Genomic DNA, 27,962 nt, shown 5'->3' with positions numbered 1-27,962 from the left:
ATTCAGCATGATCAATATGACAAATAAAAATATGAGCATTAATTATTATTTTTCCCGCTTTTCACGGACAATACTTCAAGCAGGGCCACAAACCCCTCTGTAAAGAGCTGAAACACTGTGAGCAGGGATCAAGTGTTCTGCATGTTGGAACAAACTAGTTCTAAAAATATCAACACTGAAGCTAATGCTGCACACTTTGATTTTTTTTTTTTTTTTTTTAATTTTGGTCCAGTATCTGATATAATATCCCAATAAAAATGTGACAAAAAAGAAAACGCTCATATGCAGATTTTTGTTAAAAACATTTTTTCATTTTATTGTCTTTAATTAAGCAAACAGTATATCTAAAAAAAAAAAAAAAAAAAAAAAGCAAGAAGAAAAAAGAAAAAAAAACAGAAGGGAAAGAAAACTCACTGCAGTTTTGGCACTACTCTAGTTAGTGAGGTACTAAAGGCTTCAATGCTGATTTTAAGTCATCAGGGGAAACCATACTGCAAACCAAAGTCATTACTTTATGTTAAAAAGTAAATAGTACCTGTGATAAAAAGGAAAGGGTTATAATTATAGACAGGCAGTTTTTCTTTTTCGTGCACAGAGACACGTCAAAGAGTGATCTCACTGTGCTCCAATCCACACAGCACAGCAGCGGGGAGTTTGTGCTCTCCCTATCTTTGCAGGAGTAGTTGACAACAGGCTCCGCTGCCCACAGCTCAGCCATCTACTTAATTTCAGATATACTCTCTATGAAAAGAAAAAATACAATAATGAAAACTTAGCACTTCAAAAAAAAAAAAAAAAAAAAAGGTAAATAAATAAATGTTTGTGCATATTTGCTATACCATGATATACACATACACGATGCATATAACCACATATAGATCAAACAACCACACAAACATTGTGTGTTGCAAGTTGTAAGTCTAAACTAAAGAGACCATTGTTCAGTTCTCTCTGGCTTGCACCAAACACTTCACTGCTGGAAGATAGAGTATGTCCTACACTGGACAATGTGTTGGCTCAGAGCTGATACTTGGGATATAATCCTGAGAAATGTGTGGGACACCGGCTGATGTCTTCAAGCATCCATCAACCTTCACACACACACACGCGCGCACACATACGTGGACATGCACGCAAACCACAAAAGAAAAAGAAAACAAAAAATCTGTACAGTAATGTTACAAACTGCAGGCCATTCATCCCTGCTATGATGGATCCTTAAATATTAAGTATAGTAGAAATGCAAATGAGCTAAATACATAAATACACAACATTTTAATCCTTCTGAGTGCCACTCTTCATCTGATGCTGCTGGGATGTTGTGTATTATCTCAGTCAATCACTCAGGTCCTCTCCCCAATGTAGGCTGATGTCTGCACAGACTGGAGCTGTTCCAAACTGTTTCCAATGAAACACAAAAAAAGATTAAATGTAAAAAGTTAGTTAAAATGAAGACAATACAGTCAGGGACAGTAATGACTTGGCAACAGTGTAAAATAATTCTTTACCAGGTTTTAGGCATAATAACAGGGAGAGACCAGCAGGTCAGTGAGGACGAGCAGCTGGTCATCTGTGAACTGCTGCTTATGCTGCTGCCAGTTGTCGTGGTGTGTCCGTCGGAAGTTTGACAGGGTTTTCTTTACAGTCATCTAAAAGGAGACGCCACAGAAGTGATGGTTAGCTTTTGGATATGCCATAATAAATGGCGATTAATCGCTGACCACACATACTTCAATGGGTTGTGTGTCATTGAGGTGAGCACTCAGGTCCATCAGCAGCTGGGGCATCCAGGTGGGGACGTCATATGGGCTAGAAAGAATGCAAGCGCTCAACCCGAGAACACCAGCATGGCGGCGCACCAGGTCTGCAAACACACAAGAGTAGCGATTCCATTCAAATTCAAATGACACTGAAAAAAACCCACACAATCTTTGGTTGGTAGGTAACTCTTAGCAAGTTCCTTACCAGCCGATGGGATGGTGTCCACTATAGAGCCAAGATCTCTCTTCCTCTTCTTAGGCAAGCGAGTCTTGCAGAGAGCCTCAAAATGTGCCTGCATTGGGGCATCCATGGACAGGAAATTGCACTGAAGGAAGCCACTGAGTGTAGTGGCGGCCATTTCTCTTACCTAGAAAACAAAGGCCGAAAATGAGATTGACATAACACCAATTACAAGACACAAAACAATCCAACTGAGGTAACAGATTAAAAAGCTGACGTTTGCTCATAGGTAATGGGTTAGGATTGCATCTGGTAACTGGCCACCGACTGATGCATTTAAAAGGCTTAAGACTCATCATCCAATTATGATAATGCCTGGACCCCTGTGTGTTAATCATTACTGGTGCTCCCAGAGGCATGTGACTCCATCAAAGAATGAATGCTTTTTAAGAATTTCATATTCAAACAACACTGGTTCAAATTCATATTTCCACCCAAAACGATGTTGGCACAGCATAAGTACATTTATGTACTGACACATGAGCTCTGGCACCTCGATGACTACTGTACGGTACCAGGCATGCCATAGCTGCAGTATCGGGGTCAGAAGCAGGGTGGCCCATTAGGAAATACACCGGCTACCTGGACTTAAACAGCCAGCTGGGGACTCAGTGCTTTTCTATAATGGGAGCCAAATGCTTCGTAGCATGTTGTTTTAGCTCTATTCTCAATGGAGTTCTCAGTCTTAGACCGGTGTTTTTCAGTGGACAGGCATCTTTAAATACAACAAGACAAACGTATTGCATCACTAAGGCCGATAAATTAGGCTCAGGGGACTTTAAGTGGCCAAACAAAAATTCCATCCCCCACTTCTTCTTTGTCTCTACTCCATCCTTCTCCCTTTCACTCTCGTTCAATCCGAAACGTTATCTCCATAGCAACAGATTACTGCAGCCTGTGGTTTCCATGGCAACAGCTAAAGGACTGGAAGGGGGAAGAGAGTAGAGAGCCACGAGGAGCGCGCTGAATCACTACAGTGAAGCTGAAAGACAGTGCGAGTGCCTGCTAGCATAAACAAGCACATAGTGGCCAGTTGCTTGGCGAGTGTTACATAATCCGAGAGTCACATGTTTCTTTATCTTCAAGCTAGGTTTCAGCTCCTGCTCATGCCACTCCAGGTACATGTTTCTGCATTCATCTTTACATTTCAAGTTACCTCAAGCTGCTCGTCCTCCAGCAGCTTTATCACCAGCGCCCGCACATCATTCACTGCCTTCTGGTCACTCATGAATGTGAACAGGTTGTAAAAAACCATTATCTGGAGGTATGTGAGCACTGTGTAGCGAGCGTGCCAGGAGCTGCTGCCAGCAATCTGTAACACACAGCAACAGAGCCAGCCTCACATCAGCAACATACTTCAGGTGTACACAATAAGCATGTTTGTCTTTGCAATCCTTTTATTGGAACAATGATGAATACAGTATACCAGGCATGGACAGATAAAGGATTACATAATGTCAAAGAAATTTAAGTATAATCAGATGCCTTTGATTCTTTTGTCTTTCCCACTGAACCTTTCTTTTATGATCAGTGATAATCAGTGAAAACCCCAGTGTTATGTGATGCAGGTAAAAAGCTGAGCGACAGCCACATCGGCCAGGTGACCTACCTCCTGTAGGACACTGAGGACCATGGGGATTTGCTCTGTGTAGAGGAGTCCCTGAGACATCAGAGACAGGCAGGTCTTTGCATCCCTCTTTAATTCATCATAACTGTCATCATTTTCAACCGGCGCAATCTGAAACACGACAGCAACGGGTTAAATGTTATAGTGTATACAACACAACAAAAAGAAAACTTGAAGGTGGTAGTGACGAAGGTAGCTAAGCTAAGACTGAATGTGAGTATTTCACCTTGAAGAGCAGGGGAAGCAGCTGCAGTTGTTCTGAAACAGCAGTGGAGAAGGAGCGACCAGCACTCGCAATCAGCCACTTTAGCACTGCAGAAATTCACAGGACGAATCATTTCATAAATGCCACAGTCGAGTGTGTCTCACAAAGAAACTGATTTGGTTAGTGACAACAGATCAACCACCCACCTGTTTTGAGTAACTTGATTGCTTGAGTCCTCTCATCCTGCACTCCCACCTCATTCTCCTCAATCACGTGGTTCTGGATTTCCTCATCGCCCTCATTTAAAGGTTTCAGCTGCAACAGAATTCTCTCCGTGAAGTCCGAGATGCGTGGGGAGGTGGTGGGCTGAGTGTATGGCAAGTTGACATCAATCATGAAGATATACGTGAGCACGCTGGAAGGATAGAAAAGTAGAGAGGGAGGATGAAAGAAAAACGATATACAAACGAATTTATAATAACTTGATGACACATTTAAGCTTAATCTGGGTGCGAAAAGCGTCTCACCTGCCAATGCGCTCGCGTACATTCTTGTAAACCTGGGTGAGCTTGGGCTCCAGGTATTGCAGCAACCTGTGGAGTAGCTCAGGTACCCTCCACTCCTGCTGAGCTAGACCACCCTGGAGCACGTATAGACGACTGAAAAGAAAAACCATTACAAGTGTCAGATTGTTAAGTCCCACCGACAACAGCATCAGCATCTCCTCAAAGATGTAACTTTTTACTCACCAGGCATCGACAAAAGAGCCTCCCTCTCCATTGACTGGGGACTCCATTAGCATCTCAAACAACCAGTGAAGCTTGCGTGGATCTCTGCTCTCCTGTCAGCGTGAGAAACAACAATCACTTGGATGGTACGATGACTGACGGAGGTGGAAGGATAGAAAATAATGAACACAAGGCTTACACAGGCTGTAGCGATGCATGTACCCCAGTCTGCATACGTTTCTACTGTGATGTTTGACAGGGCAGTGCGGAGCAATGGGCACAACAGCTCCCAAAGGCTCTCGACCTGTTGAAGAAATGGAATGACCAAGGACAATGTTAACACAGTATAACTAACCTAAACAACCACAATAAGAGTGGTGGTGGTGCGATCACTTAAATGGCCTCCACACGTAGTTTAATGCCAATAACAAAAAAATCTCCACATGTGGATTTCCCCAAAGTTATAGCTTGATAAATACAGAAAGTCTGTAGACCTGAATGATGAGGATCATCTTGTTTTGGAGCTGTACCTTTGAGAAGCTCCAGTGCTTGCTGCCTCTGATCAGTCCAGAGATGATCTCCGCAACACAACGCTGCTTGCTCTCGTGGGAGTCTGCCACTAGACGTTCCATATGTGGCCGAAACAGAGGCAAAAAGTCATCGGAAAAATTACGGAACAATCCCTAGGCGAAAAAGAGAAGGCAAATTAGTTGCATTTATTCACTTCAGCTGTTTTTTCCCCTTGGTTTTGAATCTACTACCTCACCTTAAACAAGCAGAATCTGCGTGGGCTGAACTTGTCTTTGCCCTTACGGTCTTCAAGTGAGAGAAACTCAATGAACTGGTTAATGAACACTGGGTCTGAGAAATGGTCAAAGATGATCTGTTCCCACTGTCAAGAAGAGCGGAAAATAAAAGTTTTGCACTTGCAGTTACCATGATTTCACACCACTGTGTGTGTTATATTTTTCCCAGGCTTGTTTGTATGCACCTCTGTCATTTCCTCTCTGGCCAGGTTTTGCGTGGGCTGCTCCTCCTGTGGCGCATACATCATCAGGTTTCTGGAGAACAATTACAAAGTTAGAAAAGAAGAAGTGTGGAAGAGAATCTCTTGCTAAAGCAGCAGATAGCAAAAGAAATGAATGAATGAAAGCTAAAGAGTCACATAAGGAAAACACAAAGAAATGCAGGCATTATAAAATCATAACCTTGGCCAGCAGTAGTATCCCCAATGGGTTTTCTCCACAAACACACACTGATCCCAGTCCACCTGTGTGCGTGGAAGGGTACTGCTGTTATACTGAAGCCACTGGTTGTCTGTGCGATCCCCTGCTACAGTGCCACTAAGCTGTTTCAAGCCACCTATCAAAGATAAAATCCAGATTTTGAGATGACCTTTAGAAACAGTAAGAATACACAAAAACAGTAGTGGGGGATAAACAAAAACATATGCTTACAGAGCTCCAAGGGGCTCACAGGGACTTTCTTATGCGCCCTCTTTATTTGTTTCATGATGCCAGCCACAGCTGATATCGCCACCTAAAGGACAAAATGTGACACTTCAAGCAAACTCCTTATAGCAATGGCTGTACTACATCTATATGCTGCTGGGAAAAGAAAAGAAATCACAGCTCTGTTCCTACGCGTGTATGCCGCACCTTACGGACATAGAGAGATTCATGGTTGAGGCTTTTCACAAAGAACAAAACAGCAGCTGGAGGGAGTTGGTGGTCATCTCTCAGTAGCAAAGAAAGGAAGCCTATTGCAATGTGTTCAAACTTCCAAGGTCTGGAATGAGAAACAAAACTACAGTGAGAGGCTGTCATAAGTAAACACTGGCACAAATATATGGTATGTGCATTAAAAAAAACCCACGAGTTCCCGTTGCTGAGAGAGTCCAGAAGATCGCCAATGAGCTGCTTGTATCTCCTACAAAAATGTAGAATGTAATTATTTACATGCATTTTGTTGTCGAACCTATGATGCTTACAGTAAGGGTGAATGCAGATTAAAACAGCATTTTAATAGAAAGGTTACACCAGTGTTCAGAAGTTTATGTTGCTGCTCACGTGCTCCAACTGCAAGGATGTTGGTATGGTCATCTTCATCTTTTTGTTGATGTAAAACTTACCCGACAGACTCGGAGTTCTTGAGCTCCTGTCTCTTTAGACCTTGTGCTACTTCTTCCTCAGAGGGAACATCTTCCTTAGGTAAAGGATTCCCAGTAGTCATAATCTGTTTAGCCACATCACAGCACTCACCGGGGATCTAACAGCATGGAAAAGGATAAAACACAATTTATATATAATTATAATTATAAAAATATTTTGTCCGAACGTGTAAAGGACACGTTTACGGATTACTCCCCATAAGGAGGGAGTAATCCGTAAACTCAGACTAACAGCAGATAAAAGCTCTTGTCTTTGGTATGCATAATGACTGTGTTGGAGTCAGCCTCATAATGACGACAAACAGTAAGTAATTAATTATTATCACAATTGTTTTACCAGACAAGCTTTTAAATTTAAGTGAGACCTTTGTAAGGTCAGTGTAGTTCAAAACTCCTCCAATGCATGGACAAATTCAACATGTGCGTTTATTTCAGAGTTTTGCCTTCTGATCTGATCTTGGATGAGTGACGAAACGATTCTCCCGCAAAACGCTACGTCCAGATGAACAGAATCAACTTTTGGAGACATTCTGATCTAGTTCAATTAGACCTCATCATGAAACTTTCAGTGTCTTTTACTGTTTGTTAAATTAAAACTTCTAATTCCTTCGACTACCAAACCATGTTAAAGTTATTGTGTCATTAAAAAGGGCTTAAAGTGCAGCTTCTGATGGGGTTGAACCAGTAACTGTTGAGGAATTACATGGGATTGAACAATTCAGTTAAAAGTTTTATGAAAAGTTCTGAGGCTATGACTGGCATCTGCATTGGAAAATTGTTGCTGTGAACCCAAAACGTATAGCCAAATTCAAGTGCACCATGCTACATTAAATACAAAACAAATCCACCAGATACATAAGTGGGAACCAGTACACGTAAAAAGACTCAGATGACCACAGATCATCATTGTTTTTGATGTCTGCCAGATTATTCCCATGATAAAGAAAATTCTTGTCAGGATATACAGTCCAAGAATCCAGACTTCATTAGAGCAAATTGAAAGGTTCTTTCTTCTTACATGGAGCAATCAGTCTCAAGAACACAAAGGGCAGATTAGATAGATTAGAAACAGCTTAAAAAGGCTAGACCAGCTCTGGAACAGCATTCTTTGAAAAGAGAAACCTAAGCTCAACCGGAACTATAATAACAAGACTGTATTGAGAAGACTTGGAATAGCTCATCATGGGAAGGGCACGATATGTATAACTTCCAATTAATAATTATGTGAAAAAAGACAGAAACAGACTGAGATATATACATTGTGCTTAGATTCAGCCAAATGGAGCAAAGTTGATTGGACAGTGCCTTACAGTGCAAATAGATCCAAAGCATGCTGCAAAAGCAACTTAGGACTTTTAAAGGTAAGGACGTGGCATGTTCTGTAACATTCGAGTCAGTCACCTGATCTCAGCGCAACTGAAGTGCATTTCACATGCTGCACTGAAAATGAAGTGAAAGGCCTGGCAAAGCATAAAAAGGAAGAAGAGCCTCTTTTTTTAGTGGGGCCCTTGTGTCACATATCAGGAAGTCACTGCCCACGAAGATTCTTGACAAAAATGTAAAAATGTCATCAGTATGTTAATTTGCCCAATTAAGTTTGAGCTCTGAAAATATGAAAGTGTGTTTAAAATGGATGGAATTCCTCAATGGTTTGGTCAGTTTTCCAACTAAAAGCTAAGAGTCAGCACTTTAGTTAATCATATAACTCTAACCTTTTGCATTTTTTCCTAAACATAAATATAACACATTTTTGTAAAAGATCTGATCTGTGTTCAAGATGGGAACTTTTGAGCTATTGTGCTTTTACCACTATATGAAGGCAAATACCTCATTTCATGATTCACTTTTGAAAGCATTCTTAACACTCAACTCACAGAGAAGTCAATGCCGATGGTCTCATACTGCCGATGGATTTTGTCTGCAAGATCGTCAAAGAGCCGCACAATTGAGGGCTTCTCCAGAGACATGGCTGAGCTGAGGCCAGACCGTACGATGGCAGGCCACGTCAGAGCAATACACTCCCAATCATGCAGATTGGCCAGGCACACGCCGCTGTGATTCCCCAGAAGACAGTACAAGGCACCCTGGAGAAATACAGATACAGTATTAAAATAAATCTACAAATATAAATAACTGTTCAAGAATTTTTAGTGCAAAGCTGACTGCCATACTTTGAATTGCTGCTGAGTAACAGCGCTGTTGTCTGGGTTGAGAAACTCGAGGACATGGGGGATGAGGTCTCTGCAGCAGAAATTGTAGGTTCCCAGTGCAGTGAACAACACATTCTGAGCTTTGCTGCGTACCTGGAAGGCAACAAGTCTCAATTATTAATCATTTACAAAACACTACTCAAATCTTAGTAAGCTAGTAAATCACACTGGCAATGTATTAACAAAATGTAAACTATGCTTTTCCTGAAGGGTGCCGTGCAGAACTCACTTGACTGTAGGTGCTTGTGGAAAGCCTCAACAGATCTCTCATCAGTTCCTGGTGAATGCTCCTGTACTGACATCCTTCCACCGTCAGCTTTCGCAGCTGATAAGGACAAAATCAAAGTCAGAAATGCAAAAACGCCAAAGCTAACCTACAATGCCGTTACTCTATGAATGACTTACTTCATGCTGAAGCATGACCCTGTCTATTAAAAGAGCTCTGATGTGTTGCTTTCTGCCATGAAGCTGTAAATGCAAAGGGTGAGGTCACTACAGTCACTAGTGCATCTTCTGTAACTTTTGAAAATGTGCTTTTTTTTTTATGACTTCTTCCAGGATAACAGCAGTACAAATATACAAGAGCAGTCTTACTCTGTTCTCCATTGATTTCTTCACAAGGTTGAAACTCTTCCAGCGGGAGTCAAACTCGTGCTTGTGAGAACCTTTGAAGTGTAAAAGGTCGCTGATAATCTAAAACGTCACAGACAAAAATACTGATTTGTGTTCGGCGAGACAGGAACCATGATAGTCGATGCCCACACATTATCCCACACCTAACAACTCAGACATGCTGCACTGTGGCTTTCCAAACAGATATAATGCAAGTATTTTCTATTTTGGCTGTTACTTTACTGGCTGCCCACCTTGATGATGGAGAAAAGAGACTTTGTGTCATCCTCTGAGTGCTCCAGGATATATTCTGCAGGAAGACAAAACAGAAGTCAGATGGTGGAACAGTGAAGTTATGGATGTCGCTGTAGAATAAAGAGGGATCACAAGCCTACGAGGGGGTATAAGTGGGTGAAAACGTACGTAGCAGCTGTTTCATCACACTACAGATAGCATCTCTGTAGTTCTCTCTGGACTTATCTGTGGGTCGAAATAATAATACAGTGTAAGTTTATATTTCAACAAACCCTTTAATTTATATCTAATGTGAGAAGAAAAAAACTTCTTCCGATAGGTCTTAAGAAGAGATTAACACACCATACTCCATTCCTGTATAGAGGGTGGTCTCATCTAGATTCACCATGCTATGAACCCTGGGAGAAAAAAAACAAAAACAAAAAAACAGAACTGTTTAACATTTAAAATTAAGCAGATAAAGTGAGGATTTCTCTGATCCCTGTCTCCCCTGTATTTTATTGACTATCACTGATGTGTTTATCTGGTTTTCTTGATCATATCAAAGCAATTACAGCTCAGGGATAGGCTCTCCTTTCAGTGGAGGCATCAGACCCCCGGCTCCTAGGAGACAGTGCTGAACAATGGTGAGGCTCTGTAGGACATCATCTCTGAAAGTACAAATTAACAAACACAAATCTATCACAAACAGAATCCACCAAAATAAACAAAAAAAAAAATGCAGTTTACAGCTAGTGACCTCTGGCAGCAGAGCAGTTCCTTACCTGCTCATGTCCTGTTCGCCTTCTGCAAATCTCTTAAGGCGCTGAAGTTCAGGCTGAAGAATAAGGTCCAGTAAATAAAACGCTAACGAGATCTCCTCAACACTGGGTACATGCCACTGGATTTCCAAATTCCACAAGTCCCCAGGTCGACCCCAGTCCTGCACGACATTAACATCAAACAAGTTATTATTTAATCTAACAAAAACCCACCCTATGGCCCTGCGGTGCTTTATCAAGAAAATTCTGCTGCAGATACAAATATTGATGACATTTAAGTTACGTAAGGTTAACATGCATCAGCGGGGGAATGATGAACATGAAAAAGTCAAAATATCGAATTTAATATTTGCTCTATATGTGATGATGGTCATGTGAGATTGGTACACCTGTAAAGGAGGACATAAGGTACATAGAGACATATATACATACACTACCATCATTATATTAAGAAAGATAAATCACAGGAATTTCATATTTTCTATTCTGGTTTGGGCCATGTGTAGCTACAACAACTTAAGGTGCTATTTGCAAATGCAACTTTGGTCTAAAGACAAAAAAAATTAATTTTTCAAGAAAAAAAAACTTTAATTTACATACATTAAATCTTCTTTTATTTCTTGGATGTTCACTACTAATAGTTAAAAAAAAACAAACAAAAAAAACAACATCTAATCATTCTTTAGAAGACTGACTGACCCAAAAACTGATATCTCTAATTGTGTGTTTAGTGGATAAACAGAAAAGCTGACATCAGTATGTGATTTCTTTATTACTGGTTAAAACAGATGCACACAGCACATTTCACTTGACAACTGCTCTTAACTTGGTAACCACATAAGAGTCATTTTATTTCCTCTATGGTCCAAGACACTAATCCAGCCAAACGATCTACTACCCCTGCCTCTACAGAGGAAGAGACTTAATAGGATCAAAGGACTAAACAAAGTAGTAGACAATTAATCAAACCAGGTCATTGCTTCACTAAGACTTATCTGGTTAAAGGACAAATGTCTCTAATTGCTAGTGCCTGATTTTGACCTTGACTCAATGGTTGAGTATAGTAGTAGTCTTTGAAGCCAGTTTCTGACAGTAAATGCACTTGACAAAAAGACTAATGTGTATTATATATAAAGCATATTTGGTATTTGTACCTTAATGGGTAGGTAGTCACCAGTTGGTTGATGGAAACCTCCTGGCACACTGCAGTACTCTGTGGGGTAGATGAGGGCTGTTGAGCGAAGAATGTGGTGCAGCAGGTTGCAAGCCAGAGTGTAGCCCTGTTTACACTTGAGGTGGAGTGTCAACTGCAAAATCTGAACCAGCTCAGAGCGATAGGGCAGGATCTTATCGCCATCCACACGAGACACCTGCAGGTGCAAACAGCAAGAAGGTAAAATAAATGTTAAGGCAAAGAATTATTTAAGTAAGGAATTGGCAAACATAAGTTAACTGGAATTATAAAGAAGTCAATTCACCTCAGAGAGCAGCTGGAGATTCCACAGAAATTCCTTGTCAAGCTCCTCTTCATTCAACACTTCCTCATCTGTTCAAAAAAAAAAAAAAAAAAAAAAAAAAAAAAAAAAAAAAAAAAGGGGGGGTGCATCAGGTAAATAATATCAATTCAGGGAGGGAAAACCAGATTCAGGTATTTGGAAATATCAACTACATATGGCTATTCCTGTGTGAGCATTACTTACTGACAGCAATTTGATTTATTGCATTGCAGCAGTGTGGTACAAACACCTTGAGTGACTCTGCAGGGTGACACTGAAAACAGAAGCAGAATGAAAATGAAACATAAATTAAGGAGCTCCACGAGGAGTTTGAGTGAATGATATTTACCTTAGCTGCAGCTCTACACATGTCAGCAACCATTCTGCCGGCTACACGAGTCTCAAAGATGTTCGTGGTTGCAAAGTTGAACACCTTTTCTAGAGCCACCTATTAAAACAAAGTGACAAATGTGTTCATATGTATAAATACTGTAAAAACACGTAACATATTTTCATTAATAATAAAAGATACCAAAACAGTCAATTAGAAGCAGAGATGCACCAATAGTGAATTTCTGGGGCAGATATCAATGTTCTAAACAACAATGCCTCCATTAGCTGAATGATGATTTTTTTTTCTTCCCCTCACCTTTGAGGAAAATGAAAGTAACGAAACTTAAAGCCATAATTAAACCGTCTTTGAAGATTCAGCCCTGAGCAAAGCTTCAAAGATTTGCTATTGCCCACTAACATCAGTCACTGTCATTGTTTAATAGCAAGAATCAGTTAATAAGTCAGATATCAGCCACCTCTCAGATGATGTCTAGGGTGTAGTTAACTATAACATATGACAGCTGGCCCTCAGCTTACCTTCTAAGGAGCATAAAAAGAAGCCCCTGGATAAAAATGTGTTGGTTTAAAGCAAGACAAACTTGCATTGCTATATTTTGTTATATACTTAGATATTTCCAAATAACATGCCAGGTACATTTAAGTGGGCCAAACTGACAAAATAAGGCTGCTTAATTCATTCATTCAGATCCTCGTCACTATGTCATCCTTCCCATCCAGATGTTGTTGTACGTGGTAAGCTTGTAAATGCTTCACAATAAAAGCTCAATTAAAAACTAAGAAAAACAAAACAAACAAAGGATGCCTCTGAACTCAAATCAGAGAAGGTATTTAATTTGAAATAATTATAGGATGGGCTGAGTATAATGCATCAACTTTAATAGGAGATATAGGGGCATCTTTCTTCCAGAAATTTGATCAATCATAGTTTTAAATCAAATATAAATATGCTTTTAAAACAAATACTTGTTGCCTTCTTGCAGTTGAGGTAAACGCAAACCTCAATTCACTATAAATGACTGAATTCTTATTCACCAAACAATGCCCCAAAATCCATTATCCAACTTGACAATGACCCAAAACATGCTCTCAGACATCTCACACTCACGTCATTATTTAGAAAGCATTTTGTTCAATATTAGACTTTTCTATAGTACTGTTTATGTACAAGTAACAGCATGAAAAGACGAGACTGAGTCTTAACCTTGAAGATGTCCAGGGAGCACTGTGTGAGGATGGTGCTAAAGGTTGAAGACAGTCCGAGCTCTACCAGGCTCTCCAGATGAGTCATTTTCTCAGTTTCTGTTTCCTCTCGGGTCTGTTCCAGAGTGCTGCTGTCTATCAGGGCAAAGCATCTATGCAGGGGAAAATGAGAAAAAAGAAAAAAAATGTTTAAATAGATACTGAATATAGAAAATACTCCTGGTGTATATAGATAAATCAGTTATAAAGAGTAAGTATATCTAGTTATTTGTTAAGAAAAGAGGAAAATAATTTTTCTAATTTGTTACCACACTCATTTTAACTTCCTCTGCCATGATATGAAACTAAATTTTGACTACAAGAATACCGAATGGGAACTATGACCCAACAATGGAGAATTGTACTGCTGCTGAACAGTTTCTCTCCTTTAATGTAGACAGTTTTGTATTAATGTTGCACATACCGGTCCATGAACTGAAGCACAAAGTCTTCGAATTCAGCTGAGGCTGAGCACAACTCTCTCTCCACCTTAAAGGTGCCAAAAAAAAGGAACAGAAGTCATACGTAAGGATGATGTAACACTTTTGATTTAAATGCAGAAAGATGGAGAAAAAAAACAAAACAGAAATTCACCTCTGTCAAGTCTGTTCGTTCATGCAGGGCAGACGAACAGTCCACCAAAGGCACAAGAGTCACAAACGTAGCAATAAACTGGAATGTGATCTGTAGGAACACGAATGAAGTTTGTGTCAGTTTTAGGAAGTTCAGCAATAACAGAGATGAACATCAGTGGTGCCCACCATGCACTTGCTGAAGTCATTTGGGTCGACGCCAGGCAGAGCCCTCATGAGCAGGGGTAGCATGTGAGTGGGCCCCTCAGGAAAGCGCTGCCCACCTGACACTAGGCTCCGTGCCACACCAATCATGCAGCTCAGAGTAGCAGTCAGCTGGTGGGGCTCTGTTAGAGTCTCTAAAGCAGGGTATGTTCTGTGGCAAAGCGAGGGAACAATCAGTCTTTTGTTTTCATCACAAAATGTAGTCTATTTTTTTTAATAGATTACTCTGAAGCACAATCAGGGCCAAATTTTCGTTTTGGATTCTCTACTTCAGTACAAACTTACTTCTCTAGCACAGGGGGGATGACCAACTCGGGCCTCATTAACGCTAAGTTCTGCAGGGCCTGGGCTGCATCGAGACTGCCCGTCTTGCTAAACATGGCCAGCAGAACTGGCTGCATCATACTCTCCACAAAGTCTGTGATATCCTCCTCTGTCAGCTTGTGACTGTCTGGTATTGGTGTAAGCCATGTGGGCTTTTTATAGCGCTCTCGGTGAAGCCGCCGAACCACGCTGGCTGGGAGACGTTGGAGCAGTTTCATGAGCTTCATCTGCGCATGCAAACAGAGGGGGAGAAAGATAGATGCATGACAAAGAGATGACACTGGGGGGCTTCCATGTACTCTGGACAAATTGAAAGGTAGAAGGTGCTGTTAGAAGATGACATCATGAACATACCAGCTGAGGATTTATTGATCATGATAGCTTTTTGGCTCACAGCAATGCTGCCATTATGATTTTTCCATCTTATATGTTATATACAATATAATACTAAAACACTTTTATATGTTTGTACATGAGCTCAGGTCCATAAAAATCAGAAGAGTATAAGTGAAATTTCACAAAAACAACAACAACAACAAAGTACAGTCATGTGATTGTCAAACTTTTCAACTCTCGGTCTCCCATCCCACCAGATCGTCAGCTGATTCACGCTGCTACTCTTTTTTTAGTTGATTGCAAAACAGTGTTTACGTGTAATAAAACAACATCTCACATCTATGCAATCAGCACCCTTAAATACACATACTCATGCCCTAAACAAAACAAAGGTTTGTGTACCAGGACATGTTGCTACCTGCCGTGATTAAAGACAGGATCCTCAAAACAGAAAGGCATGTGACCCGGGTGCCAGTGACCTTTAATAGTATCACAGCTATCTCATTCACGTGTCCTGCTGTTATTTCTGAACTAGAGTCTGACATAATCCATAAAAAGATTCAGGGGGCTTCCTGGAAAAAGATATGCAACTATTCCCCCTGTCCCTGTTAATTTGACGCTGGAATTATAGTTGGACCAAGCTGGATGAGTGATGTAATCACACTCACTGAAGGAAATCAAAACAACATGACTCAAGATTTCTTTTGATTTAGTATGATAGATGTTATACAACAGCTTTAACTCACTTATTAAGACAAGAAGTTAAAGAATGTCTTAATTTGTTTTTAACCATCAACAGTTCAACACACTTTCAGACTGTCTGTATTGAAAACGTGGATTTTTTCTTATCCTGCATTACCATCAATGGTAAAATAATACAAAAAGTATGGAGTTTGCAGACTCTGAACTGAACTAGTAATTTAAGTTAGTGTGTGGCAGAATGTAAACACAAAAGTTCTGCAAGCTTAGGTCGTTTACTGGGACAGATTTCTGTATTTAGTGGTCCATGTGTGCCACCAGGTAGTTTGTAGTAACAAGGTTTCAGTTATAAAAACATGGTGTCGTGTATTTGCATGTACCAATCTGAGCCGAGCAAAATGTTGTGGGGTTATTTTTTGTTGCTATTTATACTAAACTAAGCTGAACTAAGTTCTAACGAAGAAGAGTTTCTCAATTTGAGAGCACAACTCTTAATATTTCATTACTAAAAGGTTTTTAACTGTAGCAGTAGTTTATTTATATATATTATATATAAAATATATTATATATTTTTATATTCTCCATTTACAAGCTAGTTTGAGCCGTTGATATAATGAGCTAGTCTACATTTATGGTTTGTTTAGTTCCAGTCATCCAAAAGTACGAAGAAATGACTCACCAACCACCGGCCATGATTTGACGGGTGAAAGAAGGATGTAATACTGTTGAAAAGGCCACTGAGCTGAGCTTGAGCTTGCTTGCTGGGTCCTCCCTGAAATTGGTACAGTGAATATCACTGAGAATATCACATATGCCTAATTGCAAACTGTACAGTAAATGCAGTAAATTATATGGTATATTGTAACATAATATGATTTATGGTCTACAAACTAACCAGGAGGGCTGACACCCAAAGCACCACATGGCTGATGTCGTAGGCATTGGTGACGTATCGTGGTACAATCATCTGACTGGTCCCAACAGGAAGATTCAAGCTCCTCAAAATTCTTGTGAAAATCTGCAATGTGACAAACAAAATTAGCAGGGATATTGTTTGTGTGTTTACCTGGATATTGACAAGTTCTTTGAATGTTTATCTGTGACAGATACTGGTATCACTTCGGGGAAATACGCAAACATGATGCAAGAAGGAAAGCAAGCTCAACAAAGAAACCTGATAGTTTGTTTGCTTGATAACCAGCAATAGACATGACATACAAACCCAGAGAACATAGGAGCATGTGCCAAAATCCTCAAAAACAAGCAAGTGCTAAGTTGTGTAATGTGCAGTGGGAAGGAGCAACAAACCTTAGGAATATAAGGGTCCCAGTCAATGTAGCCAATGTTGTCATTGGCCAAGCGGGCAAAGAGATTAACCAGATGCTGCAAAGACGTATGACGACATGTTAAATAAGAAAGGGTTAAAAAAAAAAAAAAAAATGTTGTACATATGGAAAAAAAAAATTATACATTCATCCACTTACAACTTCCCAGCTCGGAAGATTTTGCACAGATACCCATAAGCTGACCAACTCGTCGAACCACAACCTGTCAGAAAAGCAAAATCAGGAAATAAATCTTTCAAGTTCATAACACACGTGTGACATTTAACCGACCAATGAAAGTATGCTTCAGGCAGAGGGAGAGGAGCACTGGTTAAACATGATGTGAATCCCTTACTATAAGCAGAAAACAATGTAGGGTAGTGTTTTATCTTCTAACTCTATAATCTTGAATTATTTATAACTGTCCTACAAAGAGCTTTGTAATTTGGTGAGCATTAATAATTTAAAACTCATTTCCATGTTTGGGTCAGTCAATCTACTGCACAGCTGTTCAAATTAAATTTGATTACAGGTTTAAAAATATACATTTATGTCAATTCACAAATGTTGGAAACAGCAAAAGTAACATAACTCCCCATGGCAAAGACAGAATGAGTTAACCATTTCTCAATCCACTGGTTCGAAAATATTATTGTAGCAGTTAGAAGCACCCATGAGTTTGCACTTAGTAACTGCTCCTCTTTGAAGATGTCAGAGTTTAAGCACACAGCAAGTTTGAGATCTACCCCACCGTTTCAAATATTTTTAAGTCAAGAGGCTGTGAAGGCCAAAAGCTTTAATATGTGGCTCTGACAAGAGTTCCTGGTGGATTTTTAGGCCTTCTTTAGATCATTGTCCCTGTTGTATCAGACAGTTTTTCAGCTCTTGACCAACTGACATCTGAATTCAGAGGGAGCTAACTTAAGTGGACTCCGTTTTTCCTTTTATGAAACCCAGCACCACAAATCTGTGTACTCCTAGTGCTGGAGTACTCCTAGTGCTCCCAAGCCCGGATAAATGATGAGGATTGCACCAGGAAGGGCGTCTGGTGTAAAATCTTTGCCAAATTAAACATGTGGATCATCATCCTTTTATCTGTGGCTGTCACACAAACCTCAGGAGATCACTCCCACCACTAGTTACAATATTACAGTCACTTTCTGCTGATCTATTTGCAGTCCTACTTTGTCTCTCTGATTAGCAAATGAGCAATTTAATCCTCAGTTTTCCAGGTCTTCTTTTGACTTACATAGTTTATGTTAACCAACATTTCTTCATTTAAAGGAGTCCACTGTTTTAATTAAGACAAAACAAGGCTTTACAAGTAAAAGGGCACTAAAGAATACTGCCGAACCAAACAGCGTTTAATGCTGTGTATAAGGGGCAATAATGCAGTAAAAGCTACTCAGTACCCATGAAACAGAAGGTTGACATCTTGATGGTGTTATAGCTGGTGTATGCAAAAACAAAGTTTTACTTCTTTGCTAAAGCTAAAGCTTTAGTAAAGCTCATTAGCGTTATTATCTTGCTTCAGGCTGCCCAAACTTATGCTGTGCATGAATGATAAATTTTCCTAATATAAATTAAAACATTAATTTAATAGTATGTTCAAGGATATTTTATTGCCCTGGTAGAAGTGCAGCACGCTTTAGACGAACAGATGGCATCTCCTCAGCACTCTTAAACATTGTTAATTAAAAGTCAGGATAATAGTCAGTAATGGTTACTGCTGGTGAAAAATCTTTACACTTCTTTAATTAAACTGGATTCTGATTTCACTGAAACATTTTAAAGGTTTGCCTAACTGAAACTACTCTTTAACATGTTTTTCTTCATTTGCATCTATAATGTGCGCTTTTATCGTATTAATTTTTGTTTTTGTACACATCTGCTTAAAAAAAAGTTCTAAATCTCAATGAGATTTATCATTTATTATAATAATAATAAAAATAATGTGCAAGGACAGGACATGGCTAATATAGTAATGAACTGAAAAAAAATCCTTTTTAAACAAGCATTAAAAATACAGAGTATTAAAAAAGAGTCGATATGTCTCACTGCAGTTGGTTAGGATAGAAAAAAAACTGTGCCTCTGTTCTCTTTTATAGCACTTGTTTCTATGTCTCACTATGGGAAACGCCCCTTGCATATCACAGTCACTTATTCCATTATGCCTGCCAGTTCTGAGTGGCAGTCATGACATCTGTATCGGGACCCTCTACTTTTGCAGAAGGCTGACTCTGTCTTTCCATTCATCTCTTCTTTATTCAGAAGAAAAGCTTTTTTCCTCCCCTCACATACAAAGGCTGATTCTTCATAAAGTCAAGCAGCTAAAGTTGAAAGAAGAGTGCAAATCTTTCCTTATCAACACAAGGACTGCCAGCGTAACTGGTGACGTTTTTTAATAAATTGAATTACGTAACACAATCTGCCACTGGAACACATGACTGTGTAGGCCTGTGTAGACATACTGCTAAATATCATAGCTCATTTTTGATTACTTTCTCTTTGATGTCGCATCAAACTTTGAATAGCAGTGTACATGTAAGAGAATAAAAGAGGTTTCATACTTGAAGCCCCTGTGATGCAGATCTGGAGGCAGAGTTGTTGGTAGAAAGAGCTCAAAGTAGCTGATTGCTCGTTGCATGGTGACATCAAAGGGACAAAGGAGTGGTCTCCACTCATCCAGCATCTCCTGAGTAGCCGCCTCTGAAAAGTACCTGCACAAAGGTAGAGAGAGAAACAAAATCAGAGTTTTGCTTTTTTTATTTTATTATTATTATATACACATGGTGACAATACCACCAACATTTACATGATTGCTCATAAAAATACACTACCATCCACTTTATTGGAGAAATGTTTAATATGTAATCCAAAAACACAACAAGTTCAACTAGAACCAACAAACTTTTACATTTTCAGTTTTCGGCCGGTCACAGTTGTACCTAATAAAATGGCCAGTCACTGTATATGAACAGATGAAACATCTCAACCTTCAAAGGAGCTTAAAGTGTGGTTCAAAGATGGACAACCTGAACGTGTACATCAGGTTTGGAGACTGACAACTTCTAAGGAGTACTTAAAACCAGCAATGAAACAAAGCCTGGGTCAGAATTACTTAAGACTAGACTAAGTAGGAACATGTTGTTGGTCTCAAAGGTACGGTTTTATCTTGGTTTAAATCCTATCTCTCAGAGAGGTCGTTCTCTGTTGCTATTGGGCAACACTCCTCGGCTTCTGCCCCTATTTATTGTGGTGTGCCTCAAGGGTCCGTGCTCGGTCCTGCTCTTTTCTCTTTGTACATGTTGCCCTTGGGATAATTTTTTAGTAAATACAACATCTCCTTTCACTGTTATGCCGATGATATCCAGATTTATTTACCTTTGAAATCCAATGAGACTGCTTCTTTGCAACCTCTGTTCAACTGTTTGCATGAAGTTAAAATTTGGTTATCACATAATTTTCTTACATTGAACGAGAATAAGACCGAAATCATAGTCTTTGGTAGTCACACTCCACTAGACCAGTTAGCTGATGCCCTAGGCCCTCTCGCTAGCCATCTTTCGTCCACTGTAAGAAACCTCGGAGTGTTCCTGGATGGCTCTTTTAAACTCGAGAAACAGGTGTCCACTGTGGTAAAAAACAGCTTTTACCAGTTGCGTCAGATTTCCAAAGAAAGCCGTTCCTTCCTTTAAAGGACCTTGAAAAGCTTATCCACGCATTTATTACATCCAGATTGGACTACTGTAACTCCCTCTACTCGGGCCTCCAACACTCCTCTCTTTGCCGGCTCCAGTTAATTCAAAATGCAGCTGCGCGTCTTTTAACAGGTACGAGAATTCATGAACACATAACTCCAATTTTAGCCAAATTACATTGGCTCCCTGTTAAATATCGTATAGATTTTAAAATTCCTTTGTTCACTTTTAATATTTTGAATAATTTAGCGCCCAGTTATCTTTCTGATTTACTCCATTCATACAATCCCAACAGAGCACTTAGATCGTCCAACCACAGGCTCCTAGCACAACCTAGGACTCGAATGAAGTCGAGAGGCGACCGGGCCTTTGCATCCGTGGCACCCAGACTCATATTCGCACTGCCGAGTCTATCCAGTCTTTTAAATTACGTCTTAAAACTTATTTTTTTACTTTGGCTTTTGATTCTGTGTAGTTGGCTGTTTTAGCTTGTTGCGTTGTTACCTATTGTTTGTTGTCCTCTTTTATTGTTTGTTTTAACTGTCTCATGTTTTTATTGACTGTGAAGCACTATGGTCAACACTGTTGTTTTAATATGTGCTATATAAATAAATTTTGATTGATTGATTGATTGATAATAATAACCTTCAACACTGCTGATTCTACTTAAGCGAATTCAGATGCATCTATTATGAAATTATCAACATTATAAATAACAGTTTGCCTGATGCTGAATATGATTTCTTATTTCTAATTGCTGAATACATTTTATTACGTTGTAATGTAAGAAAAGAATTCTAATCTGTAGTAAGGTTCAGACATTTGCCTCTCATTCATTTTTGCTAATACAAATCCAGACAGGACAGGAGCAGATTGATGATAACCACACAAACACAGATACACAGGCTACTCTTGGGAACAGCGGAGAAGAGAATTAAACATTCATAGGTGTGGTCAAGTCACACGATTTGATACTGACAATGCACATTACAGCAACTTTAAGGAGTCATTTTTGCATGTAAGGGTGACCATTTATCACAAGTTCTGCCTGAAATGGTCAAAGTATTCTCTGAATTATCGATTAGAAAATCAAATTTAAGAGTACAGGGGCCGAACTGGTAATTTGGGAAATCCAGGCAAACTCTTTGTTTTGTTTTCTGGGGGTTTTCTGTAGCAATACTGCCATTTGTAGAAGCACACAAAGTACTTTTCTTCAGTAAAACAGAAAATATCACGTTGTAAAAATACTGCCAGGGAAAAAAAATCCTGCATTCAATATTTTTTTTTCTTTACATGAGAGCAATATGCTTACATGTGAAAAATAAATCAATATAAATTTTATTTCCTCATTATTCTAACTATTCAGAATACCATTAGAGTACCGAATAAGACTTTATATGGCTTCAGAGCAAAAGCATTCAACTGTGAACCATTATCTTCATTTGAGTATCTATTCGTTGACATCATCTGCCATGTTTGTGCTCACATTACAGACAAGTGACTCAAGTACACACAAGCAGCAGCTACTGAAATTCCAGTGTTAGAGCACAATGTCCCACAGATGGGAGATTACAAGTCATACACCTGGCACATTTTTAGCTATTAGGATAAATCCTACGGTTCCACAGGGGTCAAAGACCCGAGAGGATTTTCATGGTCTGTTTTGCGTTTATTTAAACTCTGCAGGTTATTTCAGGTCACCTAGCCATCTCTGTGATTTTGTATTCACTGGTGATCCTGGGGGAAAATAAATTAATAAAACAAAACCAAGTGTCCTTCCCTCTCCCTCAGTGCTGATCCACAGCGTCTCAGCAGCAAACCACAAATCATTCTCGCTTCTCACACTAAGAGGAAACTCTCACACAAGACAGAATTAGATAAGATAATAGGATTATCTGCCTAAGTGCAAACTTAAGGACGAATCCTAGTGCTCACCTAAGATACCTGCAAGTGTACTATTTTGGTGAACCTGAAGCTTTGCAATAATAAAATGACACAACATAGAGCTTCTTTGCCCAACTTTTAAATAAAGGGTTAAGAAACGCAATATGCATATAAACAAGAGATTCTCTGACTGACACGCAGTTATTAAACCAAACATCTGCAGTACTATTAAACTCCTGAATCCAAAGACAAGGTAAAATGAGGACATTCATGAATTGATATATTAAGGTGTACTTACGGTCTGCAGCTTTTCACAAGTGTTTTCAACACGCTTTCCACAGAGCTGTAATGAAAAAAGGAGTGAAAAGTTTTTTATTAGGCTGTCAGTAAAGGACTGATGTTGGTTACAGTTAATCAGCTTTCACATCAGTGCAATCTCAGTTTAATTGCATGCACACAGAAACTTCTTGACACATCTGACTAACGTGCTGTGAAAAAGGAAAGTTTACAGGTCGGTGTATAGTGACAATACAAGCAGAGTAAATGTTACCTGTACTGTCTGAGCTTACTAACTGGGTTCAAGCCAAAATAAAGATGTACATGTTAATCTGTTTCTAACTGACACCACCATAACTCTTACATAACAGAGTTACAAATATGATACATTAGCGTCGTTTACGAATTTTCCACTAGTTTAAAAAATAATAATTAAAAACTCCTGACTTGATTACCTTTACATAAAGACTGAATGACAGAGAGTGATATAACCAGAGTTCTTAGGCTCCTTTCTACAATCCCATCTATTTACTGACATGCAAAGTCAAACCATGCCTGGTTGAAAAATACCACTCAACAGCTTGTTATCCGTCTTTGCATCACTCGAGTCTTTAGATAGCTGTAGCTGACAGATTTAATTCTTAATCAATAGCCGCATTTATGAGTGATGCTGTGCAAGCCAAACTGCAACCTACTGATCTACTGTTTACACTGTAAGCCCACAACACACCAGCTAAAAACCCCAAAATATGCAAATCCAACAGCAGAAAAATGTGAGTGAGCGCACTCTGTGGTAAGGACCACGCTATATAACCTACAAATACTAGAAAAAATGTTTATAGTTTTAAAAACAAAATTATAAGAACTTGGGCTCCTAAACGTCTAGACTCTTGAAAATGCTGCTCAGTAAACCAAGGACTTCAAAACAGGTTAGAGTGGGGATGTGTAACAAGAAAAACAACAAAAAGCTAGACAGCTTATGAGTTAATGAAACTAAAGTCAAGCATAAAACATAATGAATGCTTCACAATGTGTCATAAATACTGTAAACTGTACTACATCTTAATATGGTCATCAAAGTCTGATGCCATCATAACATAACATGAAAGATTAGAAGCATTTAAGAAAACATGTTAAATAAAAGAATCATCTATTAATATGAGCTAATGGTTGCTATCGGGAAGAGTAGAATGATACAAAAATTTGTTAGCTGCAGTGCGACAGTCTCCAATATGGGTGAAATGTTAACATTGATTAACTCCTGATTTTTTTTTTTTCCTTCTCTCACAAGCTGCATATGGGGTGTCCAGTTTTTACTTTCACATGCAACATGGTGTCTCAAAGGATGAATTCAAAGTAAAAACAAAACAAAACAAAAAACACAAAGAGAAATGTTTATCCTTACCACCTCTGAACCAATTTTATCATTACGTGTTTAGAGGATGAACGAGGCCGTAGATAACTGAATGTAAAAGGAGACAAAGGCATAAAAAAAAACATTCAGCACACAAGAGTGCCTATTACTTGTGCAGCAACTTATACAACATATTATCTTTTGTGTGCATTAATATGGGCTGGACAAGGATCAGCTGACCAACCAAAGCAGCTTGCTTACATTGGCTCAATATGAAAGCATTTTGCTAGCAAAGTAGCAATGTTCCCATAGCACCCTAAAAGAGCACCTCGCACTGCTTGCTAAGAACTTCACAAGGAACGTCTTGCACAGGACAGACCAACATTGTAAAATCTCTAAAGTCATGCTAAACTGTAAAAATCATAGCGGCTATAGTTCCTGGTAAAAACAAACATTACGTGGTATAAAACATGACAAGCTTGTCACCTGAGGTATAACAAACCGAGTCTGTTTGAAAATAACCAGGCCATAATTTGAATTAAACAGCAACTATCACAAGGGATCCCTTTTAATTTGAATTGAGAAAAATAAATAAATGGATGTCAACACCAGGGAAACAGTCTACTGAAGTTATGAAATGAAAAAAGTAAAAATTTGACTTGTCGCGGAGCAAGCTTTTTTCTTTTTAAGACATCCTTCCATTTGACAATGTCACTGGCAGGCAGAGTGAAGAGTTGGCCAACTTAGAGAAAGATGAGAAATGAGTCATTTTAAAACAATAAATATGATAATGCACATTTCAGGACATTCTTTTTCTGAGACAGCGTTGCTGCGCACACAAAAACTGCAACAAAAGTTGGCTAACAAATAGCAGGAGAGTTGGAGGGAATCAGACTTCCTCCAATCTCCACATAGCTGGTCAAGTGCTGTGTTAAAGAGGTTGTGAATAGGAAATAGTTGCTTTTTTTACAAAGAAGGATTAATAAAGATGATTGCATCACATATTTTAAAACAATGTAGAGGTGAAGGAGCTGTTCAGTGCAATTTGACTATCATATGTGCAGTTCAGACTAACCGTGAAATAAATGTTGCCTAAAGCACATTTTCTGCTGCTTTTAAAAAAAACATCCCACCTAATTTGTGAAATCTGACTCAACAGCTAAACCAAAAAGTATACCTCATTTCTAAGTTTAAGCACAGTTTTCATTTGTTTTTATTTCTTTGTTTTTTAATAACAACATTTGCAGGCTTCACTTAAAACCACAGGCATACTTGGGAAACCAGTTGAGGCCGAGATGCTCCGTCTTTGAGAAAAGAATCCTGTCGTATAGCTCATACAGCGGTCTCCATGGCAACTCAAGGTCCTCCCTTGACAGGAGTTCTCGTTTCCTGTTAAGATGAAGATGACATATGTATAGAAATTGAGAAACACGCAAAAGCTACCTGATCATGCAGTCTTCACCAGACAAATCATCACTGGTGAGCATACGGCATGTTTAAATGTAACTTCACTCTTGGAGAAACCAAAAACACATCTGTACAAGTTGTTGAGTAAACCAGACAGGAACCAATCTTACTTGAGGAGGTTAATAAGAAGCCGAGCAAGGCCCTGCATCATGCTGATCTCCAGTTTGGGTATCATCACTAGCTCGTAGAGCAACTTGATAAACAGCACATGGTCTTCTTTGCTGAATTTGCGCCCATACAGTCTCATGTACCTTAAGGAGAAGAGAATGTGGGAAAATGACTCCAGTTTCAGGACAGATAATAAGAGGTCAAAAGTGTTTACATGCATAAGACACAGGAATGTAATGAACTTGGTAATCAATATAATCAATATAATTTAAGAAAAGTCATATTTAAAATAAATACTACACTTGAATAAAGCTTGTAGACAATTTAAAATGAAAATGTTTTTTTAATCAATCTTTAAGTGCAAAAATACTGGTAAACCGAATCTGGGTCAGCATAACAGTCAACTTTCCGTTTGCCTGATCCGGCAGTGAGTCACTCCTGAAAAGTGCAATGAGCCAGCTTTTGGGACTGAAATGGATTAAAGCAGGCCTGCAACCACGTACAACAACATCAAACAGCATAATGTAATCAACTATCCATACCGACAATATTTTTTTGCTGGTGAAATCTGGGGGTTAAATGTTAAATGTCATGTTTATGCACTGTACTGAGTTAAGCAAGACCATATATGTCCTCACCTGAAGAGCTTGGCACAAACATTCAACAGAAAGCCACGTGGACCACTGAAACATGATCTGAAACTATTATAATGCATATCAAAAGGTGGTTATGCACAAGGGCCGCCTTTGAGGCAGCTTGACAGGAAACCATAAAATTTAAATTTTGCGATATCTGGTGAGCCGTCATCTGACTCGCTGCTTCAAAATAAAAATGTCAGCTGCAGAACAGCAATTAAATGACCCACTACTGTGCCGCTCTGTCTGGGTCAGGTTGTGTATTTGACACTGGCCTGATTATGAAACCCGTGGCGTCCCTAATCAGATGCCCGACAGACTGTAGCTACCGGGCATTCAAAGCTGTGTAGCGTTTTATAAGTAATTAAGCACAGCAGGCCGTGAGGAAACGACCGTGTTTCGTAAAACAAGCAAAACAAATCTAAGTTTTCGGTTTGACTGATCAGTGTGCGCACAGTTCCTACAAAACACTTCGGCGTATTATATAATAAACACACCGCATTTTACACTTTACGAGTTACAGTGGTAAAATATATGTTGTTTGCGTTACTTCTCAATAGGCTCAATGTTGCAAACATTACCAAGTGAGCAACAACTGTTACATTAGGACATTAGAGATTAGTGTTACTTACGTGGAAAGTTTCCTCGTCCAAAACAGGACACCGGGCCATATCTCTCGAAGCTGAACAGCTCGGCCCAAGTTTCCTTTTATCTTACTCAAAATATCATTGGATTCAGCGTCTAGCCTGTCCGCGTACGGCAGAAGTTTGTTGTATACGATGTCTTTTTGAGGAATAAAATCCAATGTGTCAAGCTGTGTCTTTTTCATTCTACGGGTTAAAACTAGCTAGCTTCACTAGCACTACTTTAACTTCGTTTCGATTTTCACTTCACGCTGTAATGCTACCCGGCTAATACAACGGCTAGTTAGCTACACTCTCCAATGAATAAGGTTATTATGGCCCGCACAGTGACTAAGTTATAACATTCACAAGTTGATGACACGGTAGCTAGCCATCTAGCTTAAGTTAAATTAGCTTCCTTTAGCCGAAAACATCATCAGCGTCATCTTATAAAGATATTAAGGCGGACGAATTGTACAACTTTGTTCAAAAATGCCTTGGCACTGGAAATTCTCTCTTTCGGCTAACGCACTCCTAAAGACCTGACAGCCAGCTAACGGTCTAGCTAAAGTTAGCGGCGTACTACAAAAGCACTGTCATATCCCATTGACTGTCAACGTCGACTGATTCATCCAACTACAGCAAAGGAGACTGCGGACGACACCCAGCTACCCGCTGCACAACACATGCGTCATATCCGCTACCTCAAAGGGAGAACTACGATTCCCAGCAACCCCCATTTCCGTTAGTTATTTTTATAAACTGTTAGAATTAG

General features: G+C 39.3%; 1 protein-coding gene across 2 annotated transcripts; it reads right to left on the bottom strand.

The window, feature by feature from the left end:
* Positions 1 to 298: 298 nt before the first annotated feature.
* Positions 299 to 27,846, bottom strand: psme4a (proteasome activator subunit 4a). 2 transcript variants are annotated; one of them, XM_004556010.6, is made up of 48 exons: positions 27,197 to 27,846; positions 25,932 to 26,072; positions 25,627 to 25,743; positions 24,406 to 24,462; positions 23,023 to 23,067; positions 19,710 to 19,859; positions 17,299 to 17,362; positions 17,123 to 17,197; positions 16,710 to 16,832; positions 16,494 to 16,586; positions 14,741 to 15,006; positions 14,420 to 14,606; positions 14,253 to 14,342; positions 14,083 to 14,147; positions 13,621 to 13,771; positions 12,415 to 12,513; positions 12,270 to 12,339; positions 12,048 to 12,115; positions 11,724 to 11,939; positions 10,573 to 10,730; positions 10,363 to 10,458; positions 10,151 to 10,206; positions 9,977 to 10,033; positions 9,808 to 9,863; positions 9,536 to 9,634; positions 9,347 to 9,409; positions 9,171 to 9,266; positions 8,903 to 9,034; positions 8,606 to 8,815; positions 6,693 to 6,829; positions 6,437 to 6,490; positions 6,220 to 6,349; positions 6,019 to 6,100; positions 5,770 to 5,923; positions 5,553 to 5,622; positions 5,328 to 5,453; positions 5,092 to 5,244; positions 4,761 to 4,865; positions 4,583 to 4,674; positions 4,361 to 4,492; positions 4,040 to 4,248; positions 3,855 to 3,940; positions 3,611 to 3,739; positions 3,158 to 3,313; positions 1,966 to 2,128; positions 1,731 to 1,864; positions 1,509 to 1,649; positions 299 to 1,398 (listed from the first exon to the last, which is right to left on the bottom strand). In XM_004556010.6, exons 1-47 carry the CDS (start codon positions 27,391 to 27,393, stop codon positions 1,515 to 1,517), a joined length of 5,544 nt encoding a protein of 1,847 aa, XP_004556067.1. In that variant the 5' UTR covers positions 27,394 to 27,846; the 3' UTR covers positions 299 to 1,398; positions 1,509 to 1,514. The 2 variants fall into 2 exon arrangements, with proteins under 2 accessions (XP_004556067.1, XP_004556068.1); XM_004556011.6 differs by lacking the exon at positions 24,406 to 24,462.
* Between the last annotated feature and the right edge of the window lie 116 nt (positions 27,847 to 27,962).

This window comes from Maylandia zebra, linkage group LG13 (assembly GCF_041146795.1).
Source record: "Maylandia zebra isolate NMK-2024a linkage group LG13, Mzebra_GT3a, whole genome shotgun sequence".
In the NCBI taxonomy this organism is placed as follows: domain Eukaryota; kingdom Metazoa; phylum Chordata; class Actinopteri; order Cichliformes; family Cichlidae; genus Maylandia; species Maylandia zebra.
Note: the sequence above shows the minus strand (reverse complement) of the source record. Positions and strands in the feature narration are given on the sequence as shown.

Excerpts from the sequence above, each read along its gene's own strand:
- psme4a (XM_004556010.6), bottom strand. The coding sequence starts at position 27,393 with ATGAAAAAGACACAGCTTGACACATTGGATTTTATTCCTCAAAAAGAC. Across the intron at positions 14,343-14,419 it reads ATGACTTCAGCAAGTGCATG|ATCACATTCCAGTTTATTGC; the intron begins GTGGGCACCACT and ends GTGTTCCTACAG. Across the intron at positions 12,116-12,269 it reads AATAAATCAAATTGCTGTCA|ATGAGGAAGTGTTGAATGAA; the intron begins GTAAGTAATGCT and ends TTTTTTGAACAG.